Consider the following 25185-nt stretch of genomic DNA (forward strand, 5'->3'; position numbering starts at 1 on the left):
CGCCTCAGGGAGAGGCAGGTGAAACTCCAATAGTGCTGAAAGGTTCCCGGCTTCCTTCCTGGGCCAGGCCGGCGTGGAAAAATACTTCTTTCCCCCGGCGGCTTAGTCCGCGCCTTCCCAACTTGGCGTGGGAGACGCCTGACAGGGCCACCTTGACCTCGCCTCTGCAGAACACCGCCCCTGGCCCCGGGAACCGCTGTGTCCTGGAGCTGCGAATAAACCAGAAATCAGTGGGCCCAGAGAACGTGCAGCTCCAACTGTTCATCCAGCTGCAGGCCAAGCCTTGCTTTCACTGCCAGAAAGGAGGCCCAGCAATCCTAGTTTTGCCCCGAAAGCGGAGGCGCTTTGATAGTCCTGGTTTAAACCGGGGAACCCAGTGGCCCAGGCGTCCAGCTTTCCGCGGCTCGGCCAGGCTGGGTGCTGGTGCAGCCCCGCTGCTGGGGGAGCTCAACTTTGGCTACTCCCTCTGGTCATAAATTAGTCGGTGCCTCCTCCCAAGTGTTCTCCGGACCTCCTTCCCGCTGGCCTACGCTCTCGGGCCGGCAGTTGTGCAAATCCAAACTGCTAGACCCAGCTGGTGAGGGCCTGGGGTCCGCAGAGCGGTAACTCAGGTAGAAGTAAATGGGACCACCGCCCCCGCAATCCACACTCACCCCACCTAATACGCCCCATTTCCCCCAGGTCTCCGCGTCCATTCCCCTGCGGTCAGTTTATCCTCCGCCCGCCTGGCTCTCCCGGCCCATCGCCTGCGTCGGTTGGGACGCGTCGGAGGGTCTCTGCTCTTCGCATCCTCCTCCATCTCCTTCTTCCAAGAGCGCCCCAGCTTCCTCCAGCTCTCACCTGAACCCCCGAAGCGCAGTTTCTTCTTCTCTCCGGACTAAAGCCGGACCCGCAGCCGGTGGAAAAGTCCCGGAGCCTTCCACACTAGGCTGCAAGCTACTTGTTTAACAAGTCCAAAGGTCAGCTAAAGTTTGGCTGATAAACAGAACAAGGACAAGAATCTCTTCGGCCCCCTGGCGTGAGTACAATGGACCCTGGCAGCCCCGCTCCCGGCCCGGGTCTCTTGCTCTCCCCGTCTGCCCCTCACGCTCTCCCTCTCTCGGTTTTCCCCCCTCCCCACGACCATTTGCATCGGGCCGAAAGCCGGGCCCTCCCCACTAATTTGCATATCTTATATGGCCTAATGGTGGCGATCATGGCAAGTTAGAAGTTTTCTGACTCCTCTCGGAGGAGACTCCGGACCCCGGGGAATAACAGGTGTTTGGAGGCTGAAGGGTGGGGGGGTTCCTGGACTTGGGGTTCGCTTGTGAAACTCCCCTCCACCCTCCTCTCTCGCACCCACCCACCCCCTCACCCCCTCACCCCCTCACCCCCTTCTTTTTCTGTCCTTGGAAAATGGTGTCCAAGCTCACGTCGCTCCAGCAAGAACTCCTGAGCGCCCTGCTGAGCTCCGGGGTCACCAAGGAGGTGCTGGTCCAGGCCTTGGAGGAGTTGCTGCCATCCCCGAGTTTCGGGGTGAAGCTGGAGACGCTGCCCCTGTCCCCTGGGAGCGGGGCCGAGCCGGACACCAAGCCGGTCTTCCATACTCTCACGAACGGCCACGCCAAGGGCCGTCTGTCCGGGGACGAGGGCTCCGAGGACGGGGACGACTATGACACCCCTCCCATCCTCAAGGAGCTGCAAGCCCTCAACACCGAGGAGGCGGCGGAGCAGCGGGCGGAGGTGGACCGGATGCTCAGGTAGGCGCGGACCGAGGTGCGGAGTGTGCGTCCGAGCCCCTTGAGCCCCCGGCCTTGTGCCTGAGCGACACTGCGCGCGACCGCTCTTGCCAAGCCTGGTTCCCACCAGAGAAGTCCCCCGGGGGGCGCTCCGCTTCTCTCCCAACACCTGGAACCCTCCAAGTCCCTCAACTGGACAGCCCGAGCCCCGAGGCTTCAGGAACGCCTGCCCAGGCCAGCGCCCGGGACCCGCGGGGCCCTCCCGGCCGGGCTGGGGCTCGGCCTGGGAGAACCCGAGCTGCGGGGCCCTTTGCCCGGAGGTTTGCCCACGCGGCGCAAGGTGCGAGTGGGCGCAGTGAAACCGCTGCGATTCCCAGGAGACCAGGCTCGGGCCCGCATCAGCCCCAGGCCAAGCCTTTCTCCTGAGGTACCAACTCCGCGGTCCGGGGAAACGCCGCCGGCCTGGGACACGGCGTCCTGCCGCTCTTGGCAGAGGGACAGGCGGCACCCGGGCCGGGATCTGGGGGGCGACTTATCTGGAGTGCGCTCCCATTTACAGCGCCCGTGCAAGACCCCAGGGCTATCCGAAATCCCCAAAGCCCGTTTAGATTCGCGAAAGGAAATGTTTGCACGTTGTCAGGTTAGGGTGGATCCTCAAGCGGCAAAAGAAACCACGTCACTAAGCAAGCGAGGGGAAAATGCGGCCAAGACCCCAGTTCGCAGCGGATTTGGTGGGAGAAAGGAGGGCGTTTCCGGATCTCGCCGCCGACACCCCGGCGTCCCTGGGGAATCCAAGCAGGCTGGCGGGAGGTCTATCTCCCGGCCCCGGGTCTTTTGCTAAAACTCCCCGAGCGGCCCAGGGCTTTGACAGCTGGTTACTAATTATCCAAGGAACCGAGCGGTCCCCTTAGACCGCACGTCGCTCCCGGCCACTCTGCTTTAGGACCAAGGCCCTCGCTTGGCCTCGGACCCTTCAGAGCCGCGGTCTCTAGACAGGGCCAGGACCAAAGTCGCTCCAGGGACTCGCGCAGCCTCGGTCACCCGCCCGCAGTGGCAGTTTGGGATGGGATATGACCTTGCATTTGAATTTGCTACCTGGGGACCCGGCGGCTTACTCTCTAGCAAAACAGTCAGGGGAATTTCTAGATTTTTTTTACTTCCGGAAATTATGTTGCTACAGTTCTGAGGTTTGAGGTTCTTCCCTCGCGGTTTCGCCCGTGGCGGCGGTTTCTCCCCAGCCGGGGTTAGGGTGCAGGAAGGTGAGAGGGGTCTGAAGAGGAGCGGCTGGGGCGCCAGGGCGGCCCGGAGGTTGACCCGGGCCCGGCGGACCGACCGATCTCCCGCCGCCCACCGGCGGGCCCACCCCCACCCCCGCCCCGGTACCTAGGCCCATTTGCCTGGCCGCAGGCGCCCGCCTTCCAGCTGGGATTTGGAAGGACGTGGGAAGCCCGAGGCGACCTGGGGCGCCCCTCGGCACCCAGCCCCACGCCGGTCTGGACGCGGCAGAGATGTAATATAAACTGCAGCACGTGGAGTTCGGGTGTTATTAATTTATTTCTATAAATCATCAACAGAAAGATACACAAAAAGTCGTGATTAGGTTGAACGGAGAGGCGGGTTATTCATTGGTGAAGTTGTAAACGCGGCGGCTTCGAGGGGGAAGGAAAGCAGAACGCGGACGCGGGGCAGCTCGCTGCTGCCGGAGCACACGCACCGCGCTGCTGGGCCCTCCCAGCCGAGCCCCCGCGCCGCCCGGAGACCCGGCGCCAGACCCGGGCTGCCCCAGGGCCGCCGACGCCGCAGGCCCGGCGGGCAGAGAGCCAGGCTCGGCCCGGAGCCCTGGACCTCAGCGCTCTTCGCTGAGCAGAGCCCCCGGCTCCAGGGGGCGGGGAGCGAGGCTAGGGGGCCCGAGACCCCCGCTGAGGCGGGGGGACGCAGGACAGACCCCAAGGTTTCGCTCCCTTTCCCCAGCGGTTGCTGCCTTCCCTCCCCCAACTTCGGGAGTGGTCAGACTTGATTAAAGTAATTTTTCAAGAAATCGCTAGCGGTCCCCAGGTCACTGCACAGTCGGCTGCTGACCGCCAGACGCACGCACTCCCTTTTTGGCCCACCTCGCTCCCCTAAGGCGGAAAGAAAAGAACGGGGCAAGTCACTCTGGGGAGCGCCCGGCCGCTCTTTCCATCTCCTGGAAGAGAAAGGCGAGAAAAGCAGGCCGGGGGCTGCGCGCTGCTGTGTCCCCGGCCCCAGCTCTAGGCTGGCGCGCGGTGGAAAGTTGGAAAGTTGGTTGCTCCCAAGTGTCCGGGCTTGAGGCTTCTTAAAGAAGAATCACAGCGATCTGAGACGGGGTCCAGGACCTCTCTGCTTGTGGGCGGCCGAGGCATTGTTTGGAAAGGAGCGTGCTGGGCTGGCCAGGCGGGCGCCGAGGTCGGGCGCTTGACACCTGCGTCCTGAGCACAATGCCCGGGCGCGCTTCTCCCGTTCTGTGTGTTTATCGGGGTTGGGAACCCCTGATCACGGGCTGTATTTTCAAATTTCAAAACGTAACCGACTCTCGGGGCTCTATCCGGTGAATGCATGAGAATTCTGTGGTCAGAGCTGTAAAGGTGTAACTACGCCATCTTATCCCCAACTCTGGTCCTTCAATGCGGGCTGAAAGATTTGCTATGGTTTATAAGGTTTTACTGGTTTGGTTTTTTTTTTTTAAACCTTCCCAATTGTTAAGCTAATTCACTCTTAACAACGGAATCATTCGCTTTTAGAACATTACACAATTTCAGTTAGGTTTCTTAGACACACGAAATAAATACAAGTAAAAAAATATTAAGCAAAACTAAAAAAGTCAAAGAATCTGTCGAAGCAGCGTTAACTTTTAAAATCCAAATACTTTTTCTAACTTTTGAAGCTACTGTTGGTATCCGTTGAAGGTGTTTTTCTACCCTGAAAATATCTGTGGAAATATTCACCAGAAATAAGATTTTAAATGAACTCTGATGTTTACACGGGTATGTGCAAAATGTTACATTACTTTCCTCTTACTCAAGGTGAATTCTCCATGCTTGAAACTGGGACGCGCGGTTCCTCATTTTTTGTTCCTGTTGTTAGTTCGTTATTTTGTATTACATGGAAGTACCTTTATAAATACTTGAGAAATATATTAAGCTATAAGTAATTAATCTTTTGTATTTCTCAAAACATGTCTATCAAAGCCTGTGTTTTCATAAATTTCATATTAAAGACTTGCTAAAATGATCACAGTTTTTCAAATGCTTACAAAAATCTCAGTTTAATTACTGGATTTTAAAAACTTCATTACACAAACGTAACTTTAGTTGACATGTTACAGATACCATTTAGAAATGAATCGGTTATTTCATTTGCAACACTGTAAATGTTGTTTTTCAGCATTGTTTTTTATTACCTCTGAAACTACTTTTTCCCTTCACTTTTTTTCATGTTCTTTCAGGCTATTATATACATCAACATACAGTAAAGGGATGCTGGGTTTTTTTTAAGTTAAATATGTAGCTGCATTAAACAAATAGTATATGTGGATGTATTGTTTCTTGAATATTTTTGTTCTATACTGTGCACTGTTTTCTTAATTTCTGTTTTCAATTATATCTCTCACTTTTAAGTCACCTATTCAACAAGCAAGAAAAGATATTGGCAAAGTTGAAAACATTTGGAATAAATTCAAAGGCACTAATACAGTGTTCTAAAGAAGCTTTTTGCTTTACCTGTGTTTATGAGAAATGTAAGCTCTTATCCCAAGCTTAAAATTTATGAGAAAGATTAACTTCCAGACACTCTTACCCTGTCAGAGGAGAAATGTAAGAATACAGGAAAACGTGGCATTTGGAATCATTCATATCTTATTCAGAAATTGAAATTATTCTCCCTCCTTTTGGTCTTATTTGAGAGGCGGGGCTGTGAAGTTTTTTTTTTTTTTTTTAACTTTACTGGCCTCACCTCAGTGCAGCGATTCTTCAGCCCCAGGGAGGAACATCATTTCTTAAAACTTTTCTGAAACTCTGAAAACTGTTTAACATTTGGCTAAGAAGTCCTCCTTGCTTCTCAGGAGGTGGACACAAAAGTTTTACTCCTGTTTTAGAAGACAAGAAACGGAGACGCCCATTCTGAAGGGAAATAATGGGGGGCAGTCCAGGTGAATTTAGAGATTCTGCCCTCTGTCATTGTCGGATCAGCCAGCCCAGCCCCAAGCTAATGGCACCTCCACTGTCCAGTGGGCCTCTTGCCGTTGTTTAAGTCTCTCACATTCCAGGAAAGTGAAGGAAAGCAAGATAAAGCAGGAACTTCTCTTTCTGCTTCCCCAGAGAGAGTGCTGGGGTGCTTTCCCATTCCTGAAGCAGGGAAATCATCTTCCTCTTTGCCCTCCTAATCTCAGATGAAAGGGATGGAGTACACTATATAGGAGCTTTCATCTCCTCTTTTGTTTAGGTTCTATTTTGGCCTCTCCCCAGGATGTAACTGGGACAGGAGGAGAAACAGGGGAAGGTCAGAGTTTTACACAGAGTTTAGGTAAAACCTCTAGAAAGAGGGTATTTCTCCCCGACCTCTTCTACCAGCATCCTTCCTAACCATCTGCTTATCTGTCTAGCGAGGACCCTTGGAGGGCTGCCAAAATGATCAAGGGCTACATGCAGCAACACAACATCCCCCAGAGGGAGGTGGTCGATGTCACCGGCCTGAACCAGTCACACCTCTCCCAGCATCTCAACAAGGGCACCCCTATGAAGACCCAGAAGCGCGCCGCCCTGTACACCTGGTACGTCCGAAAGCAACGGGAGATCCTCCGACGTAAGTGCTTTCATCCTGCCTCTGCCTCAACCAGGAGTGACCTTTGCCCTAACTCTGACCCCTGTGGAATGCCTCAGTTTCCTCTTCCTCAACAAGGTCTGCATAGCGCTTGGCAAATATAAGGAAGCTGGCATGTGGATTTGGCCTTCAGCGCTGCTGTACAATGGGTTGACTTATATCATTTTCTTCTCCCACGATCCCCTAGTACCCAGCCAGTTGCTTTGACAAGCCCTTCAGTGTGTGCAGTGCACCTTGAATATTTTGGTCCCTGCTTCCAACATCTTTCTCTTTGAAACCAAGTAGGTAACAGTGGAGTATCGTCCCCAAAGTAAGCCAAGCAACTCCCCTTGATACATGACCATGGGTCAGTTTCCAAGGAAGACATTTAGTAGCAATCAATAACATTGATCACTATTATCGTTATTTTCCTCCTCTCTGAAAAGAGTATAAAAAATAGAAGGCATTTGTATATATAGATATATTCAGAACCTGATCCTGTTATTTGGGGGGGTTGGGTAGGGGGGGTGCAACTGAGTTCTGAAGCAACTTAAGATGCTTGCTTGCTCACATTTACCAAAATCGGTGGAGTTTTGAGACCCCCAGCCGGTGAGCCTATCGGACGGAGGACGAAGTTGCTTCTGGCTAAAGCAGGACACACTAAAATCATCTGCATTTGCAACTCTGACCCGTGAATTCTTGTCATTTCCATTGTCATTCCCCAATTTCCTTTTTGTCCCAAGATTTCTTCTACCCAATAACACAAAGATTTTTGTTTTGAAGTCTAGGGAAGTTTGAACTGCCTTTCAATGATAAGAGTATCAGTGACCTACTGTTTTTACTTTAGGAAGGTATACTTTTACATTACACTTTGATTATTTCGATCCAGCCCTTTTTCTAGGAAAAATTTATATGAGCTTTCACTCCTCCCACACACTATCCTCTGGGCGGTGGGCTTCTCTGTCAAGATATGAGTTTCCACCACTTTCTGGGCTGGGTTTTTCCCCTCTCACTGGAGGCCTACTTTTTAAAATCACTCTTGTTTTCTGTCACACACTGACCTGAAATGATTGTTTCAGTATTTATTGTCTCAATGTCTGTGGGCTGGAAAGGACTTCAAGGTGGAGGGAAAGGGTTTAAGGGTTCATCTCTTATTGTCGTGGTTTGCTCTTTTGTTGGAAGCATTAGATGGGTACGTTAGAAGAAGCAAAGTGAGAGCTCTTTGCTACTGAGGGGAAGAGGCCCCTTTTAAACTCTGGGGTGATCCACTATCCATGGTGACTAGGTCTTTAAGAATTTGTGTGTCTGACATGAAGCAACTCCCTGTAATTCCTGGAAAGCCTAAGAAAATTTTTCAGGAGCCATAGTCTCCAAAGGCCAGAGAACCCTTGGGACACGCCCTCACTCCAATACAAGCCTCAGGCAGCATCTCCAGTTTGAGCTTCCTCTCTGCGTGCCATGGGATTTCCCTCAGAAAGGAGGACAGTCGGAAGCTTCTAAAAAGACAAAAGTCCCCAAAAGTTTCTCAAGATGCTTGAGAATGACATTTTGCAAAAATGTATGACAGTTTCTGCAAAGGATTTTAACATTATTATTATTGTTTTAAAGTCCCATGAGACAAAGCTTACGAAGCATCCCTTCATTCTGTAAGTATTATATGAGCACCTATGAGGTGCCAAGCACTTGCTGGGCTGTGAGATACACACGTCCTTTTCTCCAGGGATTTACAAGCTAATGAGGGAGATGAGATGTTTGAAAAAAATAATGACAGCTGCTTTCTAAGAGTTGTTATAAAAGTATACACAAGGGGCAGCAGAGGAATTGCTAAATTGCCTAGAGACATCACGGAGGGCTTCCTAGAGGAGGCGACATTTCAACCAATTCTTAAAGGATGAATATAAGACATGCACGCATGGGATAAAATATAGGAAGTGAGATGAATAAAAGAGGGACACAAGTGAACGTGGCAAGTGGTGAGAGTGGGGAAGATAAAAAAAGATGACACATGATAAATTTTCTTGAGAAACTAAAAATAATAAATGGTAATATTCATGAACCCATCTATGCAGATAGAATCTCCTTGTCCAGGCTGGCTCCTGAGCCTGTAAAGAGGTTGCCAAAGCCAACTGCTTCAAGTTAATTTTTATGGGCAATGAACATTTTCTGTGCCCCTCCCCCAGTTAATCTGGAAGGAAGTGGGGGAGAGTTGGTGGTGGATGGAGGACATGGGGGAGTCTAGTTCTTCAAAACAGGCAGCCAGCAGCCAGAGGCAGGCCCCACAGCGTGGGCAACTGCGGGCGTGTCTCGCACCCACCACAGGCAGAACTTCAGGAGTCAGTTCAGTTACCTCCACCCAAGGCCGATTGGAAGGTTTTGTGGGTGTGTTGTTTCAAGCGAGAGGTGATATGAGTTTAGCGTCTACAGGTTGGGTTCACGTCCTGGCTCCCGCCCCAAGCCCATGAAACTTTAACTGGTCTGAACCTTAATTTCTTCATCTGTACAATGGGGATAACAATACTTCTTGCACAGAGAGGTGTGAGAATTAGGGGAAGGGGTACATTTGGAGGATTTTGTATAATACCTCACTGTAGAAATGGTTCAGTAAATGTTCCCTGTGATGACATCTGCTCATGCCAATGAGGAAACTCATGCTGATCCTGGGTCCTTGGGATCACCCGTACTGGCTTTGGCTATTATTCGTGGTAACTCCACAGGGCCACAGGGAGGAGAGGAGTCACTGAGACAGACACCCACTGAGCAGGGGACTTCCTTCTCCCACTACGATCCTCCCCAAAGTCACTGTACTTAGATGGCCGCTATGAAGACCAAATACTACAGGAAGTGTAAAAGCACTTTGAAAAGTATAACTTCCGTAGGAACTTGGGTGACCACCATTATCATCACCGTTGTCCTGACTAGGAGCAGATGTTCTAAAAGACTATTTAGTGCCTGTAGGTCTTCACCCAGTCCCATTCCACAGGCGGGAAAGCTGAGGGACCAGGAATTAAGGAACTTGGTTGGGACCCTACATTATTTCATTGAGTCAGTAACTTCCTGCCAGTAAATTTGGCAGAGACATTCTCAGGTATCTAAAGGGATTGTTGGGAACCAGTGAAAACAGAGCCCTAAGTGGCCTGAGAATCATCCAAAGTGGGCGGGGCCCAAATCAAAGGTCCCAGTGACACGTTCAGTCCATCTACCTGGGAGACAGCTCGTTAACTTGGCCGATCGGCAACTGGTTAAACAAAGGCCAGCTCCACCTGCGTCTGGGGTACAGGCTTGTTAGGGGCCCACTGCTCCTTGTGATGGACCAGAATGGAAGTGGATCCTTAGATGGTAGTAAGTTTCACGTTGCTGGAGGTGGATGGGCTGGAAGGCCACGTGGTAGGGTGTTGTGGACGGGATTCAAGCACTAAGTAGTGGCCTGACTTTGGACCTTGAGGATTTTCTGAGACCTGTGGGGATGACTCCAGGAAACAAGAAAGAAAAACATCAAGGTCCAGAACCCAGGGACCAGGAGTTAGGAGATGAATCTGTTACGTGTCCTTGTTCAGCAGGGTCCTTGGCCTCTATGCTTGTTCATGTGTAAAATGGAATTAATCACCCTGACGAACACTTTTTCACGCACATGTGGGGAAGAGGACAACGAGGCTGCCTCTTCCATGAGTAAATATCAAATCTCATTGCAACCAGAAAGGCTAGGAAATCACCACCAGGCAAACTGCCGTCTTCCATTCATTCATTCAACCAAAATATATTGAGGGTCACAGTGTGCCTGGGTCCTGGGAATTGGACTGACAAGGGGCATCATGCCATCTATATTTACCTTTCTCCAACTCATTAAATGCCACTCCCAGGAAGGTCCTGTGTTTGCTATCTCCTGCATTTCCCATCATTCAAATGTGAGGGCAGGTCTGTAAGACTTTTCCCTCTTGGGCTGTTTCCCTCCTAAATGGACCCCTGGACACACACACACACACACACACACACACACACACACACACACACACCATTGCCTCCGAAATGATCTGAGCTCTAAAGAGCTTCTTCTCTTTCCAATACAAAGGTCCAGTTATGTTTATTTCAAAGCAGTAGTCAAAAGATTTGGGGTTTGGGGTTTTTCAAAGAGCATAACATTATAATGTTGATCCCTAGGAATTATGAGGAGAGCGGTGGGGGGAGCTATTTGCAGCCTCTAAACACTTTGTCTAAGTGCAGACTGTACTTTTGAGCATTTTTTCCCCTAGACCTGAGACTTGATGGAGTTCATCTCCTTGACATCAAAACACAAGAGTTCAGGATTCAGAGTGTTGCTTCATGTCTGAGAGCCAGTGAGCCAATGAAATAATAATAATAATAAATTGTCCTGCAAACAATGGTCGGCCACGTTTGAGCTCCTCCAAAGAAAGGAAAGGGGTGGATTTGGTGGAGCCATCAGAAGCGGGCAGTGAGGGGCCTGAGCCGAGCCTCCCCCCTGCACCCCCACCCACAGTAACAGCAGATCCCAAAGCTCAGGGGAGAGGAATAAAGGTGTTTTTTTTCCGTTGGTCTATCTGTCTGTGTGTCTGCTGAGTGAAGGCTACAGACCCTATCAAATCTACTCCTTTCTCTTTTCAGAATTCAACCAGACAGTCCAGAGTTCTGGAAATTTGACAGACAAAAGCAGTCAGGATCAGCTGCTGTTTCTCTTTCCAGAGTTCAGTCAACAGAGCCAGGGGCCTGGGCAGTCCGATGACGCCTGCTCTGAGCCCACCAACAAGAAGATGCGTCGCAACCGGTTCAAATGGGGGCCCGCGTCCCAGCAAATCTTGTACCAGGCCTACGACCGGCAAAAGAACCCCAGCAAGGAAGAGAGGGAGGCCTTAGTGGAGGAGTGCAACAGGTAACACCACCAGAAGCTCACCCGAGCGGGCAGGCAAGCACGTGGACCCGAGCTCCATCCCCTCAGTCCTGGAATGTTGAGACATTAGTTATCCAGATAAGGGGCCAAGTCACGGTTTCCCAAAGTGTGTTCCACAGAACCCTCATTTCAAGCCATTAATAAATCAGTTTGAGAAGCATCATTCTGCATACTTCCTCTTAGGGAGTTATGACATACATGAATATTTGAAAGGCTGCTCTGAGAAGTCCTGCAGTCAAGAAACCCACTTCACTTTGCTGAATCGGTTGTTAACCATGGGAGGTCTCTCTGTGGTATACCCCTATGAACTATTATCCCAGAGAATGCTGGAGAATGCTGGTCTAAAATACAATGCCAACGAAGGGAGAATCGTGTGTTTGACCTCCCTTACGGACCAGGGAAAAGCTATCCCTTAGCCACAGACTGGCTTTGGCCTTGACCAAATGTTACACACATTGGTTCAAAGGAAACTTAGCAGGAGAGCAAGAATTACTCAGATCTTCCCTCCACTCTGCCCACACTGATTACAGTCCTTTTTGTAGAGTTCATTTGTTCTTAATGACATGGAATTTTAAAGAAAACTATTAGAAATCCTCAAGATATCTTTTTGCTTCATTCCTGCCCCATCCGCCCTGACTCCAACCTTGACTTTTAAAAAATCTGCTCTTTGCTCTGGTTAAGACCTCTCTCTGGGCTGGACTGGCTCTGGCAGTGGGAGGATACAGCCAGGGAGGTCAGGCTGGGGAGTGGGGAGGTGAAACGATCCGCCCATACATGTCACAGCGTCCTCAGCTGTGCTCTGGCCCCCTGCTGATGAGAAGGACCCCCCAGTATCCACTGGTGTCTAAGAATCTCTCTCATGCCTGGCCCTGGGGTTTCATCAGCAGTTGATAAAACTAGAGACCAGCCGTCTTTTGCGTGGCTCCATTTATACCTCCCCTAGCCTGCCCCTTGGAGGGGGTTCTGCTGTGTGAATAAGGAATCTCGCTTCCCTGGTACCCGTGTGGGATGTCCAAACCCCAGAAGTCATTTCAGGGTGCTTTGGAAGGGCTTAGAGCCGGGAGCTTGCCTTTTGTAGAGTGGGAAGAATAACCACATCAGGAGGAGTCAGGAGGCCCACCTGGACCTTCTCCCTGAGCTGCCCGCCCCACGGCTTCCTCTCTTTTTCAGGAGCCACACCAGAGGCCGCACCCCTGACTCCCGGGGCAGTGAGCCTGCTCCATACCCGTGTTCCGCCCCACTCCTGCCGTCTCATCAGATAACTACACGGGCTGGCCTCTTCTCAGGACAGGCTTTCCCCCGCTCTATCCGTGGCCTCTTTGCCCTCCTTGCCAAGGCCCCCCGTGATTGTGCGTCTGGGGCCAGACGCCGGCGGGCCGGCCCCGGGCCGCCCTTGCTCACCACCTACCCTCCCTCCTGTTCTCAGGGCGGAATGTTTGCAGCGGGGTGTCTCCCCCTCCAAGGCTCACGGCCTGGGCTCCAACCTGGTCACTGAGGTCCGCGTCTACAACTGGTTTGCGAACCGCAGGAAGGAGGAGGCATTCCGGCAGAAGCTGGCCATGGACGCCTACAGCTCCAGCCAGACGCATGGCCTGAACCCGCTGCTCTCCCACGGCTCCCCCCCGCACCAGCCCAGCACCTCCCCTCCCAACAAGCTGCCAGGTAAGCCAGGCCCCAACGCCTCGGCGACCAGACCCTCCGGCTTCTCCCCACGGCTCTCAGCGCGTCTCAGAGGAGGCAGTGCTTTTGGATGGTCCTAGGGCTGGCCTCCTCCTGCTGCTGGAATATTCTCGTGAGAAGAGCGTGTGGCTCTAGCTGGGTTTGCTCTAACTCCTCGCTCGGCCTCCGGGGAGCCCTCCGCCCGCCTCGTTCTTCTGCAGGCTCCTCTCTCCTGCCCTTGCGGCTGCTGACTCAGCGGGTCAGGGCCACCACCGGATGAGACGGAGCAGGCTGCCTCGCGGGTGTGCCCGGTCCACGCCGCAGGCAGAGGGGTGGCCCCTCCGCCACATCCAGGTGCACCCCCAGGGCTCTGTCCAGCTGCAGCGGGAGGAGCCCAGGGCCCTCTGGGGAAGGGCCACTCTGCTTGTTGGCGTCTGTGCTCCGCCAGAGTTAGGGCGGGGCGGGTCACTTGAAATCTTGGTGGTGATGAGTTGGCCAAAATTGGTTGAGTACCTATGTGTGCTGCCCTGCGCCAGGCCCCCGGCCGGGATTAGGTGCCTCTGCTCTGGGCTGTGGGCTTGTCAGGATGGAATCCTACACCTTCCTGGTGGGAAAGCACCCCCCTAGGCTGAGGGCTGCGTCGGGCATAGGCTGGGGATGGGATGAGTACGTCTTCCCCTGGGAAGCGGGCTTCCCGGAGTGGATGTGTTTGCTGAGGTCAGTTTGGTGCCTGTGTAGACAGACTGCGGCACAGCCTGCTGCCTGCTCTGGGGACGGGTTTGCAGGAGCGCCGAGCACCATTTCTAACTCGGGGGCCGGTTCTGAAACTGCTCGTCCCCTCGCCTGCTGGTTGCCCTTCTGATGGGAGAGGCCTGAGACCTGGGCGCTGACCTAAGTGCTGGGGGCACAGGCTCAGAGCCAGCAGCTGGGCCGTCTCCAAGCATCTGTTCCACACTGCACCCCATCCGCCCAGCATGACCCCTTCAAGTGTCTCTGGGAGGCCGCTACTGTCCAGCGCGAAGCCTGGGGGGCCAGGGAGGGGAGCTTCTCTGGGTCCCGTTGCCACGGAAGGGGAGGGCTCAGCCACACGAGAAGAAAGTTGGGGTTACTCTTGAGAGGGAGACAAGCCTCCAGATGAACACTGGCCTGACACTGGCAAAGTAACTACCCCTGTGCTGTAGCAATCCCTGGATCTGGAGCGGGGAGCTCCCGGGGGGCGTGGCTGGGGTTAGGGGCGTTACTGAGAAGACAATGGCTATTGTGCTGGGACCTGTGATCTCCACACCAAAGTCAGGGAGCCTGCAAGCCAAACAAAGGCCCGGCAGCTTTCTGACAAGCTGGGGTTGTGGTGAGGTCACCAGGCGGTTGTTGGCTTAGGCATTCTGTATGGTGACAGGAGACCCAGAGAGGCGGGGCTGGAGGGGCTGGAGCAGGTACTAGGGACAGGGCAGGGGTCGGGCGGGAAACACGGCCCTGAGACACCACCGAGCCCTCTGAGGAGGCGTGTCCCACTGGAAGTGGATTCTCTGGGGTCCCCGGAAGTCGCAACCTTTTTATAAATCAGTGAATATTAGAACCGGGAGGAACTTGGAAGAAGGAAACTGAGGCCCAGAAAGAGGTAGTGACTTTGCAGAGTTCCACAGGGCGACGGTAGCAAAACAAGGGCTAGAACCCAGGCCTGCCGATTCCCACCCTGTACTTTCCCGCAGCACAGACAGGCGCTGAGTCTGGGCACCACGTTGGTGATGAGTAAGACACGCATGCGTCTCTGTCCCTGGGGGCTTATGGTCTAGTTGGGAAGACCTCCTGCTGGCGTAGAGTCCCTAGAACTGGCTGGGGATCAAGGTTAACTTTGGGGAGTTTGTGGGTCTTTCTAGCTATTTATGGAGCAATAATTATGGGCCACTGTGTATTTTCAGTGGCTACCTTCCCTTCTCCCTTAATTTTCATTCAGGGTTCATCAAAATAGTCCAGGGACTGATTCTCTGGACTTAGTTTTGAATCCTGATTCTAACCTGGTTCTAATTCCCATAACTGCAGTGTGGTCAATTCACATAACTTCTCTGAGTCTGAGTTTCCTGTCTGTAAAATGGAGATATAGTACCTACCTCATAGGGGCCATGTGAGAATTAAACGAGAGAGTGTGTAAACACCATCTTTCCCAATAAACCATAACTACTATTATCATTATTATTATCACAGAAGGCTAAACAAGCGGCAGTGGAAAGAGTGACGGGCAGTAGAAATCTATTTCCTTTTCAATTTCATACACGGGCGTTGTTCCTAAGAGGCAGTGAGGTGTGTTCTGGGGATGGGGTGCAAATGCTGCGATCAGGCCCTGGCCCCCTCGCAGACTGCTGGTGGAGGCAGCACACGGGTTGTAACAGGCTCCTAGGGAGTGCAACCAGGGCCGGCCTGACGGCAGGGAAGGTTTGATCTGAACCTCTCACGATGTATTTCCCATCACGGTCCCTACAACCAAGGTATGGTCTCTAACCAAGCCCCAAACCTACCTGGATGCAGAAAAGGGCTCTGTGGTGGCCGAGGAGAAACCAACAGCCCGAGTCAGCCCTAGCAGCCTCTAAGGCTGAGCTGGGGAGATGAGGTCCCCACCCCCTCCCCACTTTCCCCTCCAAACACCAGTCTCTGAGCCAGGAGGAGAGGAGGCACCTTTAAGACAAATCTTTCCCTTGACCCCTCTTCCCGGAGAGGAAAGCGTCCCTCCTGTACCTGAGCCCCTTCCCTCCCAGCCACGCTTACGGTGCCGTGGCCCACTTGCCCACGGTGACCACAGTGTGACCCTGGTCCTGGAATGTCCAGCACAATAGGAGCGGCAGAAGGAGCCCTTTGCCTCTGTCAGCAGAGGCTGATTGGTTACAAGGTGCCCTACAAACACACTGTCAGCAGAATCAGCTGTTTTCAGCGTTGCCCCTCCCGACTTTACAATCACACGCCAGCATGCAGCCCGGGGTTGTCATGGCTTTGTCTTCCTCATGCATGCTTAATTGACAATTAAGTTGAGTCTTTGAACCAGCCTGGCTGCCTCTGATGGGGCTTCGTCTTTCCAGTGAGTGTCACAGGGGCACCCTTTGTTTGCTCTTCTTGGGGGCCTGGAGTTACTGTAGCAGGCTGTGGGCAGCCATTTATCTTCAGCCAGGAAGGCCTTTATCTGCACCCCCCGTCCCAGCTCTCGCCAGCAGGAGCTGTCCCTGGTTATAGGCCCTGTGACAGCCTATTCTGAGGCCATTGAGCAGGCCCGGAGTGATGGCCCCGACCTCCATTCTGGAGCGGAATCAAGAGAAAGGCCCCCCAAAGGTCAGAGAGCAGGGCTGTGGCCAGGAAGCAGACTGGTTGGAGACTGGTGCCTGTATTGATGAGCCCGAGGAGGAGGAAGTTGGCACGGGATGGAAGCTGGGCTAGCCTCGGCCCAAGCCCTGGGATTGGCTGCACCATCTGTGGTGGCCTTGCGTACTGTCCCCTTTGCTCCAGTCTGTGGCAGACTCGCCTGGTCGCCTCCAGCAAACTCACCCGGCCGCCTTGCAACAGCAAGAGAGGGACAGAGGTCTTCATCAGCCTTCATTCACCCCACACCTAATGTCCTCCCTCTTGTATCATCTTTCGAGAAGGAGATAGAGGCTCATTCTCCTCGTAAGAAAGTGAGGCCCAGAGGCGAGAACAAGCCCTACCAGGATAACCTTTGGATGTCCTGAGCCACACAGCCTCTTTACCCAAGAAGAGGAGACGTTTATTTCTGTGGCTGCTTTCTCCTCACTCCCTTCAAATTCTACTCCTGCCTCTCCAAGCCCAGGGGCTGTGATTGCCCCCATGGTCAGATCAGAGCTTGAGGACCTGAGAATCCAGCCTCCTGCCTCCCCCCGAACCCCTCTTACATCTCCTCCTAACTTGCCTGCAGAAATCTAACCCTGGGTCTTAGACAAACGAGACTCTGGGCCAGGATATCATGTGGTCACTGTGGTTTTCCCTGACACTGAAATCTGCAGAACCCAAGGAAATCTCAAAAGTGCCCAGTGGCGGGGTCGTGAGTAAATCTGAATAATGAGAACAGCTAGTGCTGATCGAGCGCTTCCTGGGTCCCAGGCCCTGGGCTGAGTACATGCATCATCTCATTTAATCCTCACAACTTTGTAGGGTAGACACCATCCATAACCTTACCCCTCATTGTACATATTGTACATATAAATTGTGAGATATTTCGTATGTCAGTAATTTGCCCAAGTTCATATAGTTTGTAAGTGGCAGAGACAGGTTTTGAGCTGTTACACACTGACTTTCACTTTGCTTTATGCAGATGCTAAGGACTTTCAGGCATGGAAATCAACACACACACACACACAATCCTCCCACAGTTCCTTCTTCTCCTATATTCTTACTGTTCCCCTCTGAATGACAAAGGGGCTTTGCGAGGTGGGTTAAGGGTGGGGTCCCCCAGTCTGGCTAGTTTGCTGCTTCCGCCTCCCTCTCAGCCTCCCCCCACCCCGCCACCAACTGTTGCCCCTGACCAAGGTGGATTCTGTGCCCTGCCCAGGGAAGAAATCAAAGCCCCCTCTTTCACAACCCCATCCCCATCTGGGTGGGGATTTGAACTGCCCTTGCAGTCGACACTGTCTGGGGCACTAAAGGCCTTAACAACTTAATGGGGCTTCTGAGACAGTGCAGGCACCTCAGCTCACCTCTGGAGCCCCGCCCACTCCCTGGGCAGCAGACGAGTGGAGGGGGTTTATGAGGGCAGTTGTAAAAATATTCATCTCCACAGCAAAGATCCCCACAGTAAATAAGCCCCATTGTCCCTAAGTAGTAGGTTCTTTGAGTTCAGAAGAGAAACAGATCCTGCCTTGAGTCACCTGCTATTGTAGAGAACACATTTATACTGATGTGGAGTTCCGTGGCGGCCACGGCTCCAATGTTCTCCTTGTAGGGACTTTATCGGACTGCCATTTTATCTGTTGAATTCGAAGGTCATTTTATCTTGCGGGTACCACCCCATCGGCTGCCACTAGATTGGGCAAGACAATCAGGATACTAATGAGCTTAAGAGGCCCAGCCTTCAGAGCATTCTGCTGGCAGCCTCCCCCTGATAGCGGACCAACCCTGGTCTGCATACAAAGAACCCCGGCTGCCCGGGCTGGTGGGACTCCAGCCTCCTCACAAAGGGGCCAAGGAGATACCGGTGTTCTATCACTGAAGGCAGCCCTACCTGCGTGCCTAATCCCCCTGAAGGACCCTTAGAGAATTCAAGGACTCCTTGATGCCTCATGTCCGATCCAAGGAGGAAGGAAGCTGCCTGCAAGCACATTGCCCCAGCCCGCAAGTTACGGGAGAAGTGTCCTTGGAGTCTGTTTGTTGAAGGTTTGATGGAAACTGACAAGAACTGGGAGAGAATTAAGCAGAGGGAGAGAGGCAGAGAGCTATGCAAGGGTCTATGAAGCTAACTGCTGGCCGGGAAGCCACAAGATCAAACACAAACGGGGAGAGGGGAAAAAAATATGTATATATGAAACATAAAAATAAATATATATGAAGCATATATATATATATATGAAACCTAGCCCCCAAATAAAGTCAAATACACTCAATCCTGGTTATCATCCTAGCTGTGCATGAGAACTGTAGTACAGGGGATGGCAAACTTTCTGTAAAGAGCTAGATAGTGACTATTTTAGGCTTTTCAGGCCATACCGTCTCAGTCGCAGCTACTCAGCTCTGCCTTTGGAGAACACACCAGCCATGGACCGTATGTGAACGAATGCACATGGCTGTCTTCTAGTAAACTTCATTGATGGGGATTGAAATTTGAATTTCCTATGATTTTTGCACATCACAAAATATTCTTTTTTTATTTTTAAAAACTATTTAAAAACGTGAAAACCATTCTGAGCTCGTGGGTCATACAAAAACAGGCTGCTTGGCCTGCAGATCACAGTTTGCTGGCCCGTGCTCTAGGACAACGGTTCCTAAATCTCGCCACATCTTAGAATCAACTGGGAGACTTCCAAAAATCCCAGTGCCTGGGCTGTACCATAGATGCCTGACCGTCAACAATACCGACATTTAATATACGCTAAAGATACTCTGGAGAAATGCTGTTATAAATCCAAGTGGGCGTAGCGACAAAGTCATGGGTATGGAGGTCGACATGAATCCCAACCTCAAATTGGCCACTGATCAGCTGTGTGACTCTGGACTCTGAGCCTCAGTTTCTCAGTGCATAAAATGGAGACACCCGCTCATGCAGATGTGGGAAAGATTAAATGAGATAACATATGCAAAGCACCCCAGATGTAGCAGGCTCTCATAAATGGTACCTATTACCATACCTTGTGGAGCCCAGTGGTTTGGGTTTCTTTTTCCTCTTTCCCTCTGTTCCTCTTATAGGTTTATTTCAACCTCAATTTTGAGACAATTTGAGTAGGTCTACTAGATACTCGTCTTGGTGTTTGCAGTAGACTCAGGCTGGCTTCTTGTAGTAACTGAGTCTCAGGCAGGCTCTCATGCTTCCAGGAAGGACTGCTCTGTGACATCCATAAGGCATTTGCAAGTGCCATGTCCAGTGCCTTAGGCTTTCAGTGCAAAGACACTAAACAGTGAGAGAAAGCTGGGAGGAACCGTGGATGGTGGAGGGGATGGCAGGTCATGACCGTGTAGCAAGGTCAGCTACGTAAGATGACCCTGAATTTCCTGTACCTAATAAGGCATTTCTCTCCTTTAATGAAAGGAGGTGTGAGTACCCCTGCTCGTCGGTAGTTAGCCCTGAGAACCTGCCACTTAGAGAGGGTGTGGTACTTTCCTGGTGGAGGCCAAATCTGAGAAGCTTCATGACCTTTGTTCTTAGGAAGGAAGCTCCCCCAAACTTCACGCAAAAGAACAGTAAGAAGGGGTGGGGTAGACACGGTTCCTGCAGTGAACGCAGGAAACCTCAGATGCTCCTGAGGGCTGATTTTCTGGAAGCGACATTCCTGTACCTGAGAGCAGGCATCTGCTTAAGATACCTCGCCAGTACCCTCTGTTCTGGCTTCAGCAGCCCCGTCCAAAGCACACCTGTGTGAGTTCAGCCACAGAGGAGCTGACCAGCGAGGCTCAGTCTCTCTAGTGCTCTCAGGAAGTCAAGACATTTCTCAGGACGTGTACACTGCATGTCCCTCCCAAGTTGGAGACACACCATGCATGCAGATGATCTTTAGCATTTAATGACTTTCCCAAGGGAAATCCACATCCCCCAGGCGAGCTGGTCACAGGCAGTCCATTGCCAGGACCACACTCAGATGGGTGTGTCTGGGTAGCAAGGCGTAGCACCCCAAACAGGCTTGGGCTTGAATTGTGGTTCTGTCCCTGTCTGGCAGTGTGGCCTCAAACAAGTTACTTAGCCTCTTTGAGCCTCAGTTTCTTCATCCATAAAATAGGGATCGTAATACCTATCTCCTTCAGACTACTGAGGGGCTTAAAGGTGATAAAGTGCACCCAGTGAGTGCCCCACACAGTGCCTGACCCAGAAGGGGTTATTAGGTTGACTCAGGAACCCTCAGGGCATCAAGAGAGAGGAAGAGCTTTGGTTCTCCCTGGGTTCTTGACAGGGCTGTGGTTTGCAGTTTCACCCTGGAAGAGTTCCCTTTTTTATGAACCCTGCTTTTCATTTGAGACATCAGGAACAGTGAAACCCAAGTATTGACAAGATCTGTGGTTCTCAGATCTCCTTCCCAGGCCACATGTAAGGCATCTGGGGAGTTTATTAAAAGTACCCATGTCTCCCCCATCCACACCTTTTAGAATCAGGATTTGGAACAAGGGGTCAGGCATGGGAAGTTTCAACAAACTCCCTAAGAGATGTGGATATACAATCAAGGCTGGACATCATAGGCTAGATGAGAGAAGGCTAGAGTCTCAAGGGGTTGGCGACAGTCGTGATGGTCCCCTGCCCTGCTGAAGTAAAAGAGATGAGGCAGCTGGGCTGAGGGCCCCAGACTCGGATCCAGGAGCCCTGAGGCACTGAGGGGCAGGGGTGACCTTGGGCAAATCACTTAATTTCTCCGGGAGTCTGGCAAATGAGACCTTTCAGCTCTGGCCTTTCAGCTCTGACAGGTTATTATCTGGACACTGGGGCCCAGGGCTCTGCTGTTTGAAGTAGCAGAGGGAGCTTTGCCATTGTGATACTTTATTGTTAAGCTCATCATCTGTCTCTCTCCCTCCTGGTCTCCTTCACTCCCTCACTTCTTCCCCATTTCAGGAACTGTGTGCCTTCCACCTTTATTAGGGACCATTAGAGCTTTACAGCACCAGCAGATTGGGTGGGGCCAGTCACAATAAACAGATTTAAAATGGGTATAAACGAGGCACCTATAACTGCTGGAGGTTAACACTTTCAGGGCCTTTGAGTGGCAGCCTGACTGCCCAGGCCTGCCCACCACAGGGTGCCTCTCTCCAGTCGGCACCTGTTGGATCAGCCTGGCAATGAAGTCCAGTGAGTCCTTGCTCAGCAAGGATGGGAAACCTCTGAACAGCATCTCCCATTTGGAGAACATCAGTTTGCATGGTGAGCACAAAATAGGTGCTTAATTTATCTCAAGATGTCTTACGGATGGAAACAGAAATGAGCCTTCTCCTCCGTCGTCTTGAGAATCCCACTGCCAGGTAGAGTGTAGGGTTTGCATCCCTACCTGTCAAAGACAGAGAAAAAAAACCAAGAAAGTCTTATTCTCACCATGAAAAAGGTAGTCCCTGAAGTCTCTACAAATCCAGCTCCCTATGACTTTTTTTTTTTTTGGCTTTTTTCACCACTGAGTCTCTAGCCCAAAGCCCCGTGCCTGTCACATGGTAGACCTTTCATATATGTGTGGAATGACAACCTCTCTTGCAGAGGGCTTCCTGTCCAAAAGCTTCATGCATAAATCCCCTCCTTTATAAGTGTGTTATTCACTTTCAAGCTGAGCATGGAATTAGTTTCATTCTATATAACGTATGTACATATTATTATGTAAAGCATATTCTCCCCTTTCTAGAAACAAGTCATTCAGTTCCACCTCCATGAATACTGCTTAACTAAAGTATACAGCTCACCAAAAAATCCCTCAACGTTAAATTCTACCAGGAAGTTTTCAAGGAACATGTTATTATTTTTTCTCCCTTGTGTTCTACTAATTTAGCTTCTCCTTGTTTAGTGTATTAGCTGAGTTTAGATTACTCGTTCAGTTTAGTTCTACTAGATTACTTCCTTTTTTAGAAAAAGTTTTTATTGGAGTATGGTTGATTTACAATGATGTGTTAGTTTCAGGTGTACAGCAAAGTGAATCAGTTATATATACACATATATCCACTCTTTTTAGATTCTTTTCCTATATAGGCCATTATGGAGTATTGAGTAGAGTTCCCTGTGCTATACAGTAGGTCCTTATTAGTTATCTATTCTATATATAGTACTGTGTATATGTCAATTCCAATCTCCCAGTTTATCCCTCCTCTCCCTCCCTTACCCCCTGGTGACCATAAGTTTATTTTCTACATAAGTTCTGTTTCTTATCTGTTTTGTAGATACGTTCATTTGTACCCTTTTTGTAGATTCCACACCTAAGTGATATCATATATTTGTCCTTCTCTGTCTGACTTACTTCACTCTAGATTACTTCCTTTTATAATCTCTTACCAGCATCCCTTGGGCAAGCAAAGAGCAAGAATTACTCTTCCTGAGTTTCTATTGAGCAACTGAGGACTAGAAAAGGGATTGGACTTATTGCAAATCAGTCATTTGGAGAAACGGGAAGGAAACTCCCCAGCTCTGGGCTGCCACCGGGTCTCTGGGGTGACCCCTAAGCACGTTACTGGTGCTCCTGGTCAATGGAAGCCAGTGATCATCCACCTTCCAAGGTATCAGTGCCCGACACCTGCTGCTCCCTGCGACCAGCATCCATGAGCCTGCCGGGTGATCAGTGGCTGTCTGTCATGATGATGGTGATGATGATGATGATAATGGTGCTGGAGCTGCCCTCCGCGACGGTGATGAAGAGGCTGAGGTGTGGCCGGGCAAGCGCCCGTAATGAGCTCTGACACTTGCCAGGCCTCCAAGGATCTTCTCCCCGGGTACCACTTCCCAGTAGGGTCCTGCTGATGAATAGGTCGCAGTGGAAAACCTCTCTCTTCTAAGGCAATTTTATTAGCCCTTCAGTCACAATACAGATGTCTGTTTATGGGACCTCACTTTTATGTGGACACCCAGTGGCTCAGTCTGCTGATGACTTTATAGCCTTCCCCGTTCCCCAGACCCACTAGAAGCATCATCATTCTCCTCGTCAGCCAAGCCTAGGGGCCTTTGTTGCAGCCGCATTACCCCTGCCTGCAAAGGCAGCCTCTCAGAAAAGACACCCCAGGAGCCAGACGGTGGCAGGGCTGTGTCTGCCTGCACAGACTTTCGGCCTAACGATGTCCGTCATTAACCCTTCTTAGTTTTACCCTAGATTCCTTTGGAGAAAGACGTTTGAGTTACTCAGGTTGCCACAGTAAATCCCCAGTAATTGATCCTACTGACCCCCAAATAAACCCAAGGGGCCTAAAACTGGGTTCTAACACGGCAAGTCGAAATTTGGGGCTCCCACCAGCAGCCCAAACCCTTTAGAAATGGTCAGCCCACCAGGACCCTAGGTAACGGGTACGTTCTTAGGCCTCAAGAAGTAGGGAATGGGTAGGTCCTTGCAGGCATCCCACTGGCCCTTTGCACCCTGGATAAAGCACTGTCCAAGGTGTCTGGTGCGGAAAGGAAGAGCTGCGACGTCATACTTACTCCTCAGCACCTCCACCTCGTACCTTCCAACATGAAGTTGCTGAAATGCATCCATGCTATCTCTTCATTTTGATTAGATGTTAATCTCTCTTTCTCCTCTCTCCTTCTCTGCTACTCCTCCTTAGAAATACATGCCTCCCGTCAACCTCAGAAAACCCGGGAGATCAGCGAATAAATTATACCATTGTCACTTCGAGTTGAAGTGCAGGCCATTCATTCATCACACGCTCTTATCGAGGGGGCAGAGCATAGTCTGTACAGGGCGCTGAGGAAGGAGATCATGGAGAAGACAGATGAGGTCCTGCCCTCACTGGGCTTACATTCCAGTGAGAGATGCCGCCAAGAAATTAGTGCATCACGATGGGAGGCTCAGGATATGTGGAGTCAATGTGGGGCTATCGGGGAAGAGCGAGAGGGGCCAGCTTCGGGATACTACTGCTTCGCTGGGAGACCCTTAGCAAGAGGTGGTGGAAATGACTTCTTCCTCTCTGAACCTCAGTGTTCCACTCTGTCAAGTGGGCATCTGGGACACATTGAGAAGCAGACTGTGTAAAACACTTACAGAGGTGAGGCCCTCTCAAGCACTCGAGGGTTGCCTGGGTTTCTTTCACCTGTAGCAGCATCTCCCGGATGACGTGTTCATTGCAAACCCTCTCTTGTTTGCCTGCAGAAACCAGCTCTCTGCTAAGGAGCAGGCGTGGTAGCCGAGATGGGCTTAGTGGGAAGGACAGGCAGCCCTTTCTACCTCCTCACGTGTGCCATTTTTTCAGGTGCACATTCATTTCTGTTCTCAGCCAAGATGCTTTTGATGGAAGCCTTTGTCTTTTCTTGGTTACATTTGCTTTGATTTTTATAAGAAAACCAGTTTGTGGGCTTCCCTCAAGTATCACTCAACTTTTACTCCTTGAGTTCAAGAGTGTTTACCGTCCCCACAGGCCTGTCTGTGTTTCTCCTCTTATGAATTGGGCTCCTAACTAAGCCACCTCGGATAGAAAGAGATCTGGAATTGAAACCAGCCCCATGTTTAAACTGCTTTCATCTTGCTTCAGATTTTTCCTCCCAGACTTTCAGATTTTTAATCTCCTCAACTCTTGGCAAACATTCATCTTTATCCTCAGAGAGAAGGAAATATTAATAAGAACCGGCAATAGTCCTGCGTGACCAATGAGGAAACCGAGGCAGCGGTGCCAGCTTATTTGAAAGCTTTCATTTTTGGAGTTCCCAGTTTCAAGCTGGGGCAACTTTTCACATTCTTTTATCCTAAATGAGTATCTTAAGAAGTTCACTCAAGAAAGTGACTCGTTTTGGGG

General features: G+C 51.1%; 1 protein-coding gene across 6 annotated transcripts in view; it reads left to right on the forward strand.

Moving 5' to 3' along the window:
* The first annotated feature begins 1206 nt into the window (after positions 1-1206).
* Positions 1207-25185, forward strand: part of HNF1B (HNF1 homeobox B) — a 52459-nt gene continuing 28480 nt past the window's right edge. For 2 of the 6 annotated variants that reach the window (XM_065897920.1, XM_065897921.1), the window contains exons 1-4: positions 1396-1739; positions 6337-6536; positions 11151-11415; positions 12860-13095. In XM_065897920.1, the coding sequence (XP_065753992.1) occupies positions 1396-1739; positions 6337-6536; positions 11151-11415; positions 12860-13095 (1045 nt within the window). Of the gene's footprint in view, positions 1740-6336; positions 6537-11150; positions 11416-12859; positions 13096-25185 lie in introns of all 6 variants that reach the window. The other 4 variants (XM_065897925.1, XM_065897922.1, XM_065897923.1 and 1 more) reach the window with 3 other exon arrangements.

The sequence above is a fragment of the Phocoena phocoena genome, chromosome 19 (genome assembly GCF_963924675.1).
Source record: "Phocoena phocoena chromosome 19, mPhoPho1.1, whole genome shotgun sequence".
NCBI lineage: Eukaryota > Metazoa > Chordata > Mammalia > Artiodactyla > Phocoenidae > Phocoena > Phocoena phocoena.